We start from the raw sequence: 10,709 nt of genomic DNA on the forward strand, positions 1-10,709 counted from the left end.
ATCGCCCTCACATCCAGAATAGAACGCTCCCCGCAGATCTATATAAAGGTCGGGATGCTTTGTCCTTTCCAAGTCATGACGATCTATGGGGTGAGAAGCTCAGTAATATACACCACGGGATTATCCCGCTGAGAAGACAAAACGTTTCGAGCTAAAATAGTTTAAAGTCGTTAACGGTTTTGCGTTTTTTAAGTTACGTGATCCTCCCAGAAGCCTCTGCGAAATATGCAGAGTAGCAGCTTCTTATTGGCTGCTGTCCTGTCTGCTACCGCCGCGTAGCGCTGCGCCTGGGAACGGGGGGTGGTGCCTGCGGCCGCTGGCGGGACAGGTGGGTGCGTGCCGGCCCGGCCCGGCCCGGCCCGGCCCGGCTCGGCTCGGCTCGGCTCGGTTCGGGTCCTCACGGGGCGGCAGCCAGCTGCGGGGGGGGACGGTGCCTGCGGCCTGTGGGGCTCTGCGGCGGGAAGCGCTGCTGCCTCGCTAGTTAAAAGCCGTGTATATATATTCGCTTGTCTCTATTTATTTCTTTTTAAAATTCTGTGTGAATAAGGTTGGTTTCTGTGATTTCTCTTTTCCTGTCACCACTCTGCTGTCCACTGGCTTGCTTGGCTCTCCTGGTGTGGGGGGAGGAGGGGGGCTGTGCTGGGTTCAGGTTGGCATTAGGTGTCTGGCCAGGAGATGACCTCCCTGGTCATGGGCTGCTTGCCCTGGGCCTAACGAGAAGTGCGTGCTCCCGCGTTCCTCATCTCTTCTGTGAGAGCTTGCTCTGTTCTGCTCTCGGCCTCCCAGTCCTCCTACACCACTATCAGCATAGTGACTCCCCATTTAATACCATGAACCACTCGTCATCTCTTGTCTGCGAGGAGCTTGTCCCGAATGGAAGGGGCTGGAGTTGATGGCTACTGACTTTCCCCCCAGGTTCATGTTACATGATGCAGGGTAGAAAAGAGCAGCCGCTCTTGGGCTGGGGGCTGCTCAATGCAAGCAGTGAAAATCGTGTCCTGGAGTCTTGGATCTGCAGGACATGCCAGGCGCAGCTGGTCTCCTGGCCCTCTTCACCAATATTCTTCTGGTCTGTGTAGGAGCGATGACTCCTTGCACAGGTATTTATGTTCCATCTTTCCCCCTGTTAGCCCAGGTGGCCTTTGTAAATCACAACAAGGGAGTAAATTCAGATCGTTTTTTCCCAAAGTCCCTTTTGCTGTTGAGATATCAGGCTGAGGTGAATGGCCAGCAACCTACCTGTGATTGCAGCTCCTGGCTCTAAAGTGCCATTTTCCCTCTGGTGAGAAGAGCAGGGAAGCGAGAAGCTCTTTGCCCATCCCCAGGGTGCTCTCTCTCCATCAGATTTCAGTTCACAAATTGGATTTTCTCTTCCAATATTGCATGGCAGTCACAGTCTTAGGAACCAGAATGCTATAGCTTGCTTCAAAGCTTGTTGATCCCCCTGTATTTACAAGACAGGTATCCACCATGTCTTTACCTTCCGTTTGCCTTTGCTGCATTGATGTGTGCTTGGCAACAGTGACATGTTGGCCTGCTAAGAGCATGTCTTAGGAGGGTGCACTGAAAAAAACTGACTCTTCTTTAATTTTTTAAACTTCAAGTTAAGAATCACCTTTGGCTTTTTTTTTTTCTTCTGTGAATCCAGTGTATTACAGGCAAATGTTTCATTCTGTTCTTTTATGTAGTTCACGCTGATACTTTTCTTCAGTATTTTTTTCTGTTTTTCATGCACTATTATACTTATTAGCAGTATAGATACTATGCAGCAATGTTTTAGTTCCCAGTGACTTACCTAAGAAGAAATGGAGGCCCCTAAGCAGGCATGAAGGGCCAAATAGCCTGGATCATTTGAATTCCTGTGGTTAGATGCAGTCTCGTATTTTGTGTTCTATTTTCGTACTTGTTGGCTAACAAGAGGATTGCTTGCCTGCTCAGGGTCTTTCAAAGGTCTCTTTTCCCTCTGCTTGTGAAGGAGCTCTTGCAACATTGGGAACTGGAGGTTATTGTTCACATGCCAACAGCCTCTTTTCCAGGATTACTTGAGCTGTGGGTTGGAGCGACAAGAAATCTCCCTATAGAGGGAAGACAGCTCTCAGCTGCAGCAAGGAGTTGCTATTATGAAGTTCTGCATATGAAATGCCAGTATGATGAAATTTGATGCTCCTTTGGCTTATGGCTCTACAGTGGAATCCAATTCCTGCTGAGACCTGAACACTAGTCTTTTCAAAAAATAACAATTAATAGCCTTGTTTATGAAGCCATTCAAGAATTAAAATGCTGCTTGCAAAGCATGGTGTATTTGATCAACTGAAAAGTTTTGCTTAGCAACAGGGTTTATTAATAGAAAGAAATGCGACCAGAAGAAGGATAAGTAGTGCAACAGTCTGAATCTTTGTATTTTAATCTGGATTGTTACAGAAGAAACTGGTCATTCTTTTGAAGTTTCTACTGATTCTGGATCACATACTTACCCTGTGTCACCACAGCTAGAAAGAAAAGTGAAAGGCTTTGAAAATATGTTCCCGTACTTCACCTAACTATGCGTAGAATTAATATTTAGGTGCTTTTGGCATTCTTTGATATAAGGACTGACAGATTTGAAAAATCTGTCTACTGCTTCTTCTCCCCTTTGATTAAAACTGGCTTTCAGTGGTGATTGAGTAACTCTAGGGATAAAACTTACCTTTTCTAAAAGTTTTAAGGATTTTCTTAGTGGTAATTTTATTTTTTCTGTTTTCTCCCACTTAGCAACTTGATGCTTACTTTTCCTGAATTTCAAGGGAATGAAAAGACTATGAAATACTGTGACTTGACTGTGCAGCAGTAAAATCAAATCAGTTTAGACTGAAACTTTGCTGAAATGTTTGTCAAAAATTAACTTAAATATGAGCGACCTGTGAACTGTTATTCCATCTGCCATCAGATTTTTGTATTATTATTAACTTATTATCTTTTATAACTATTTTAGGTAACAGGAAGCTTGAAGTCATGGCTGGAAAACCGAAACTCTACTACTTTGATGGAAGAGGCAAGATGGAGTCAATACGCTGGTTGTTAGCTGCAGCTGGGGTTGAGGTTTGTTTTAGTGTTTTTAACTTTAAGCTGCACGTTGGTAAGCTTGTCTTTGAGAAATGACATCCCAAGACACAACAGTAAATTGGCATTGGCTATTCAGTATAATTAAACAGTCTTACTTTAGGCACACAAATATACAGCCTCAAGTTACATGTCTTGTGAGCCATGACACTGTAAACCAGTTTCCTGCTTAATACAAGAATACGTAATGCTTAATTAAGCATTCAATTACTGACCCAGAGCTGTTGAGTGGGATGATAGATGTATTCCTGGCATTACAAGTATTATCTGTGCCAAGTAAAACAGCAATGAATTTACTTTCTCTAGTCCTTCTGTTTTCAGTTGGATGCTCACATACAGGTTTTTCTTTTATTTTTCACTCCGCTGTCTGCATCCTCCATAATAAGCTATAGCATGAAATATATTTTGTCTTACTTGCATCATTTAGATGAGGCTTAACAGGGTGAAGTGAGCAAACTGACCCACGTGTGTAGGGAAATTAGAAATCTCAGAGGAGGAAGAAGAATATTTGGGTAAATCAGAGAAGCAAGGTATCACTTCAAAAATATATTTTTTTAATGGGATATAGTTTACTTATTCATTGCTATTTATCTTGGTGATAAACTGATAATTAAGTTTGAGGGCAGAAAGGACTAGTAGTTGCTCGAGGGTCCTCTTTTGTATAGAGGACTATCACACTTCATATGGTTACCCCTATACTGAGTCAAGGAATACAGGTTTTTCCAAAAGACCACCAATCTATTTGAAGGCTTTACAGAAGTCACAACAGGCTGCTTCCCTGCATCGTTTGTTCTTATGTTTTAATTCCCTCTCTCTTTTCTTTTCTTTTTTTTTTTTTTCTAAATTTTTCATCAGCAGAAACTTGGGTTCTGAATTTTAGACTGATCACACTTGCTATGGTCAAACATTGGCACTGTATTAGCGTGCCTAATCTTCTGGAGTTTCCCTAGTGTAGCAAGTCTTAATTATTAACATAAGTAGCACAGGTGTTCTGAGAGAGGTTGACTGAGGAAGGATCCTTGGGAGTGCATAGCTAGGCATCTAGGGATTGGCAAGCTCAATCGTTTTCTAGTCTCCATGGTCTGCACTGATTATAGACCTGTATGGCACATGCAAACATGTACATGTAGACATCTAACTTTGGTGTCTTAATCTTGAACTTAATTCCTCTGTAAGTAGTACTGATTGGACCAGCCATCCTCAACCACATTGACTATAACTATGTCATTCTGATCACAGTCAATTCTGTGTCTTTTTATTTCTCATCTAGTGAATGATTCATATTTAGGTGTCCTAAATATGCTTCTGTATTAAACTTCCTGGGGGCATGATACTTTTACATTATTTTGTAAAAGCTTTCTTTTAACTTTCTAAGAATTTGTTCCCGTCTAATCAAAATATCCCACAGAGAGCTTTTTTCCACATACCAGAAAGCATTTTAAGGACAGCCTAGTCTGCATTGTTGACTGTCTCACATTAAATTGCCTGTTCAATGCTAAACAAACCATCCTTACTCCAGTTCTTATTGCTTTTCTGCTAGGGTTGCCTTTAGCAGCATTTGTCAGATATAACAACAGTCCAAGAGGTTTTGGCAGTGCTTCTGCCCTTGATATTTTCTCCCTTAGAGCCATGTAGAGCCAATGGAAGGGACATGATGTATATTCTCTTCCTTTTATGATGCTTATAAAGTTTATCTGTTCTAGAAATGTGAAAAGACACTAATTTCCTCTTCTTCGTCATTCTCTTTTGTCAGTTTGAGGAAGAGTTTTTGGAAACTCGAGAGCAGTATGAGAAGCTCCTGCAAGGTGAGTCCATGTGAAACCTCAAGAGGAGTGTGATCAGACTTTACTCAGTCTCAGAGAAGATGTGGGAAGAGAAGACTTTAAGACTTTATGTGACTTTCTTTCCACACAGCAGAGAGGGGAGTAAAACTGAGAGCTGTGAACAGCTGCAGAGGCTGATTTTTTTCCCCCGTACGTGGACAGATGCAATTGAAAATTGCATGTCTTTCCAACTGGAAGAGTTTTCCAGGCCTCTGGGTTGTTCTGTTCTCTGTTTGTCTACATGTCCCACAAACTTACCCTGGGCTTCATTAACTTGAAAAAATGTATCCTAAAACTTCACTGAATGTCCTGATTTAGCTTAAGATATGGGTTATAAGAGAAATTTGGGAAACTGACATTTGCTTCAACTGTGTTTTAAATAATGGACCAGAATTTTTGAAAATGTATTTAGAATTAGACACTTTGTACTCAGTTGATACGTTTAGTGTGATTGTCTCCACTGTATTTCAATTTCAGCATAAAAGCTGCTGTACACAGTCCTGACTGCAACTTCAGTGATTTTTTTTTTTTAAAGCAAGGATGCTAATCCACAATGATAGTGTTCTGCAGTTTAATTTGTCTGCACCACTGTAATTTATGGTTTGCATAGAAGAACTCCAGTTTAATGTAATGACTACTCACAGCATGCTCGCCGTAAAAGTAACAATCTTCTGAAGACAGCAAGAAATCCAATGTGGAATTACTAGATCCAGTAGAATAACGTGTGGCTTTCCCCTTAGGTGGGTCCCTGATGTTTCAGCAAGTGCCCATGGTGGAGATCGATGGGATGAAGATGGTGCAGACCAGAGCCATCCTCAGCTACATAGCAGCAAAGTACAACCTCTATGGGAAGGACCTGAAGGAAAGAGCCCTGTACTGTAACAGTACTACTCTTTGTAAATTTGTTATAGTAGCTTAGATACATATAGAATTAACTGCATACTTCCATACCCAGAGAATCACCTGTGTGCCTCAGTGACACACAACTTGCACTGAGCCTGACAGGCCACAGTTAGATGCAAGCCAACTGATTCGATTATTTTTGCATAAAAATATGTGAGGCAGGGATTTATTGTGCTTTAGTAAGAGATTAACACAGCTTGACACAGATATTTGAGAGGTGACTGGCCTGTAAATGTTGAGCTGCTTTTGTAAACAGAAATTTTTTTGTAAAGCGATGGTTAGTTTTTAACTTTTGGCTGCAAAATAAGATCTGTCATTGGTGTTATCTGTGATTGCATGATGTTCCACAGCAAAGTGCATGGTGTAGGTCTTTGGGAGTTGGGGAAAGAACAGCTAAAAGCTGTTGAAAAACTTCTGGTTTCCTGTGAAATTAAATCCAGGTCTTCATGTTGTGTCTGTGTGAAGGAGAAAAAAAATGTGATTGGGCTATCTCAAGATGTAGCATTTAAATGTCCATTTCCTATTGTTTTTCAAAAGAAGGAAAACTAAAGGTCAACTAGTAAAGCTTCTAACTTTAATAGATACTTTACAGTAAACTGCCATTAACCGGTGCAATTGAAAGAATTAGCTGAAGCCGATTCGGGGAAGTGACAAAAAGAATGAATATTCAGACAGGAGCCTCAGTCTTAGCTTATCAGGTTCTTTGTGTTGTTAATAAGTCATCATTTCCTGTAGCTTGCATTCCTTGCATACCCCTTCCTTCAAATAAAATTCTCTTCCATCGAGCTTTAGATTTAGCCCGGAGTCTATTCCTGCTGTTTTAGCAGCAAATATAAATGAAGTATATTTTTTGATTTGTTCTTGGGCAGGGGGAAGGAAGCATCAGTGTTTCAAGGAAGACTTGCTGTGATTCGCTCCAGGTTTAAGTGCTTTGGATAGCTGGTCTTGTACAGTGTGGAAGTGAAGTTTTGGAAGGCTGGATAGATGCAGGCGAGAAGCTGGCATACATTAAGGCTTGCAGGAATATCTGATAGCTTCTTACTGCACATAACATGTCTAATCCTTACAGAGGCTTTTTCAAGAAGCTGTTGCCTGACAACAAAAACTGCATTAAACCTTATTACACAGCAGGAACTCAAATCTCTTATGACACAGAATGGTTAGAAGACTTTGTTAGACGATTTTAGCAGATATTTTATTCATATTCTTGAGGACTTAATTAATTGAGTCTTGTCTACAGTACAAAACCTTCTGTCAGAGCTCTGGAAAAATGGACAAAAGGGATGATCTGAAGAACTGCTGTACTAATAATTTAGCTAGATGTGGAACCTGGTACACTTCAGATTTCACATTATTAACCTATTTGGTACCACTTGGACTTTGGATGAAATCCTGAAGGTGGGATATATCTGGACAGCTAAGCCAGTTGTGGTGCTGTGTGTTTCTTTGGTGATTCTGACGTGACCTCTAACACCAAAGTTAACCTTTTTTTAACTTCTGTACAACCCTGTTTAATCCTGCACAGTGAGGCGAGTAAAGCCCAACAACACTACAAATATGAGGGAGACTCAGACTGTGACTATTTTTATAACTGCAAAAATAATTTTTATGAGGGGGGTGGGAAATTCAACTTTTACTGTCACAACACAAATCTAAGAAAACTGCTTATGAAGGTGCCTTCTTATTTAAGGTTTTTGTTTGCTTTGGTTTTAAGGATTGATATGTATGTTGGAGGAACTGATGACCTCATGGGCTTCATTTTGATGTTCCCATTCTTATCAGCTGAGGATAAAGAGAAACAACGTGCTGTTGTTGTTCAAAAGGCAACAAGCAGGTATTTCCCAGCATACGAAAAGGTACGTAGGAGGATCATTTCCTAACATTGTTCTAGAAGGATAATGTCCCCCTGCACTGCTGGGGGTGGAGAAGGTAGAGAAAATTGGGAGAGAAGTTGAGGCTGGGAAGATGGGAAGGGTGGGGGGAGATGTTTTAAAATTTAGTTTTTATTTCTCATTATCCTACTCTGATCTGATTGGTAATAAACCAAACTAATTTCCTCAAGCTGAGTCTGTTTTGCCGTGACAGTAATTGGTGAATGTTCTCTCCCTGTCCTTATCTCTACCTACGAGCCTTCTGTTATATTTCCTCTCCCCTGTCCAGCTGAGGAGGGGAATGATAGAGCAGCTTTGGTGGGCACCTGGTGTCCAGCCAGGGTCAACCCACCACCGGAACTTGCATTGCAAAGGCAATGCCATTTTAGAATAGCTAATTGTCAGCTTTGTTTAACATTTCAAATACACCTATATGTTTTTTTAACCACAGTAATACACAGCTATCGCTGCTGTCTTCTAGTCTGAGTGGTCTGCTGCTTAAGCCATACTGGAATCTTGGTGTTTCTCTAACTGATCCTTTGAGAGATAGGACCCAAGAGGTGTTCTCAATGGAAATTAATACACACAGACAGGATCATCTGGCAGAAATAGCTGCTTTTCTGTTTTAAAGACTAAAGGGAAGACAGTTTCCCGCTTAAATACCAGCTCTCCTATAGATGGCTGCCAGGGTTCATTCTGCCCTAGATTCCACTTGTTGCATTCTAGCCCCAATGCTTTAGGCTGATCACTTCTCCTTTACATTCTCTGTTTTCCCATTGAAGCTGTAACTACATACAGAAAAATTCAAGATTTATTAGGCTGAAAAGGAGTGAATACCAAGGAGGTATCTAACCCTGTAGTCCAGTACATGGGGTTACCTAGAGCTATAGGAAGGAAGGATGGGTAAAAGAAACCCTGGGATTCTAGATTGCCACAGTGAGGACTGCTCATAGATATCCCGTAAAATGATCAGTGACTGCAGGCACTGGGCCCACATCCCCCATGCAATTAGTATCCCTAGTTGCATGGGAGAGAAAGGTGAAAGGAAGAGGAGACAGTAAGTATTGTCAAAGAAGATGTGCCTGTGCATTTTGAAAACATCAACCTCAGCTGGCTATCCACATCCGAACGTTTTCATTTATGACACTTCTAGGTTTTGAAAGACCATGGGCAGGACTTTCTTGTTGGCAACAATTTTAGCTGGGCAGATGTTCATCTTCTTGAAGCCATTTTAATGGTAGAAGAGAAGAAGTCAGATGTGCTCTCAGGCTTTCCTCAGTTACAGGTACCTTACACTAACAATACACTCATATGTCTGGAAATGTGATAAATGATATTTCAAAGTCTATTGTGTGTAGGTAATTCCACAAAACAAGAGCATTTGTTGCTCCTCTTTCACTATAGTCTTGCTCTTCTAGCTTTGGAAAGAACCTTGTAATATGTTTCATCTAGAGAATCTGTTATTTTCTGGAGTAACCCCTGTACAGATCTGAAGAAATCCACCCTCCCTTTTTTCTCTCCCCTCCCCAGTTCTGTGATACCTTTAAGCAGAAGATATTTGCTGGATCACAAGTAGTGATTTGAGTCAAGTACACATCTAAAACCACAGATAACTGTTTCCACTTCATCCCATATCAATACAAGACATATCAATATCCCCTATCAAGGTTGGAGTGAGGGGGAGTAAAATTCATCCATGGCTAAAAACTGTATTTCCTGTCTTGCCTCCACATACTTGTTAAAGGATGTTACACAAATCAGTAAAATTGTTTCTTCTTGTGTTACTTTCTGTTCTTTAAATACCATGTATTTACTGTTTACCTTTTAGGCATTTAAAGCAAGGATAAGCAGTATCCCCACAATCAAGAAATTTCTAGAGCCAGGAAGCCAGAGAAAACCTGTTCCTGATGATAAATACGTGGAGACTGTGAGGAGAGTTCTCCACATGTATTATGACATAAAAGCGAATTAGTGTGCCTGGCTAAAACAACAGCTGTGCTCGGTCTGAGTGAACTATCAGATTGCACATGTGCAGAGAGAAGGTGAAGGGGTGTTCAAAAGGAGTTTCAATGGGCAGTATCTCGTGCTCTCTCATACAAAATACAGTAGGCGGGTATCTTTTATAACATTGTACTACTAGCCTGGGTTTTTTTTCTTCATTCTTCTTGAGATTTTTCTGGTAACTTTAAGCAAGTGAAATGGCAGCAAGCATGCTGTCCTCCTGGACACTTTTTGGAAGAGCAAAAAAGAAAGAAATGTGAGTTGCTGACTGACAGCTTCAGCATGTTCTGCTACTTCTGAGGACTTTCTTCTGAGATCCAGATCAGATTTTTGTATTATGATTTCTTCCAATTCAGACCTTTATTGTTTTTAATATCACTGTAGGCAAATGAAACAAGTGGTTTTTAAAAGAAAGTAGGAGGGAGATATTTCTCTTGCCAGTTCTATTGGACATCAGTGACTTCTCTGAAATGTCAGCATTGTGCCTTTACAACTAAGCTGCACTTTTCTTTTATTACTGAATTAGGAAACAAAATGACTGCCAAATGACTTTTTTTTTATGTAACTGCTGTATCTAGATGATCTGTTCTAATCAAATAAACTTTTTATTTTTATGTGGTCATGTTGTGTTGTGAATGAAAATTGGGGCCTGCAAACTTCATTTCTCCTTTTCTTGGAGGATAAATTCTTTATACTTGATGTGAAGGGGATCCTTGTTAACCCATATGCCTCATGCATGTAAATTGTGAAAGGCAGATTATCCCACCACAGATCGTTGCATAGTTTTATACCTTGCCTTGCGGACTTGTACCACCTAACTTGCACCTACTTTTCTTTGAGGTTGTAACATCTACTCCTAGGAAACTGCCTCCTCCCTCATTATCAGCCCTGAGTCACCATCTAATGAAGCTGATTTTACAGGCTCGTGTGGGCTTGTCATTAAAATTTTTCCCACCCCTATCCTTAGAAATTGCATTATTTTCAATTTTAAGCTTTTAAAGCAAGAGTAACA

At 40.8% G+C, this 10,709-nt stretch overlaps 1 protein-coding gene across 3 annotated transcripts; it reads left to right on the forward strand.

The window, feature by feature from the left end:
- Window positions 1-280: 280 nt before the first annotated feature.
- LOC141921350 (glutathione S-transferase 3) lies at window positions 281-10,311 on the forward strand. 3 transcript variants are annotated; one of them, XM_074819908.1, is made up of 7 exons: window positions 281-328; window positions 2,972-3,078; window positions 4,853-4,904; window positions 5,663-5,795; window positions 7,540-7,681; window positions 8,850-8,981; window positions 9,525-10,311. In XM_074819908.1, the coding sequence occupies exons 2-7, from the start codon at window positions 2,992-2,994 to the stop codon at window positions 9,666-9,668; spliced, it is 690 nt and encodes a 229-aa protein (XP_074676009.1). In that variant the 5' UTR covers window positions 281-328; window positions 2,972-2,991; the 3' UTR covers window positions 9,669-10,311. The 3 variants fall into 3 exon arrangements, with proteins under 3 accessions (XP_074676009.1, XP_074676011.1, XP_074676012.1); XM_074819910.1 differs by lacking the exon at window positions 281-328 and adding an exon at window positions 2,127-2,145; XM_074819911.1 differs by lacking the exon at window positions 281-328 and adding an exon at window positions 2,441-2,563.
- Window positions 10,312-10,709: the final 398 nt, after the last annotated feature.

The sequence above is a fragment of the Strix aluco genome, chromosome 3, assembly GCF_031877795.1.
Source record: "Strix aluco isolate bStrAlu1 chromosome 3, bStrAlu1.hap1, whole genome shotgun sequence".
In the NCBI taxonomy this organism is placed as follows: domain Eukaryota; kingdom Metazoa; phylum Chordata; class Aves; order Strigiformes; family Strigidae; genus Strix; species Strix aluco.

Excerpts from the sequence above, each read along its gene's own strand:
- LOC141921350 (XM_074819908.1), top strand. The coding sequence starts at position 2,992 with ATGGCTGGAAAACCGAAACTCTACTACTTTGATGGAAGAGGCAAGATG. Across the intron at positions 4,905-5,662 it reads GTATGAGAAGCTCCTGCAAG|GTGGGTCCCTGATGTTTCAG; the intron begins GTGAGTCCATGT and ends CTTTCCCCTTAG. Across the intron at positions 7,682-8,849 it reads ATTTCCCAGCATACGAAAAG|GTTTTGAAAGACCATGGGCA; the intron begins GTACGTAGGAGG and ends TGACACTTCTAG.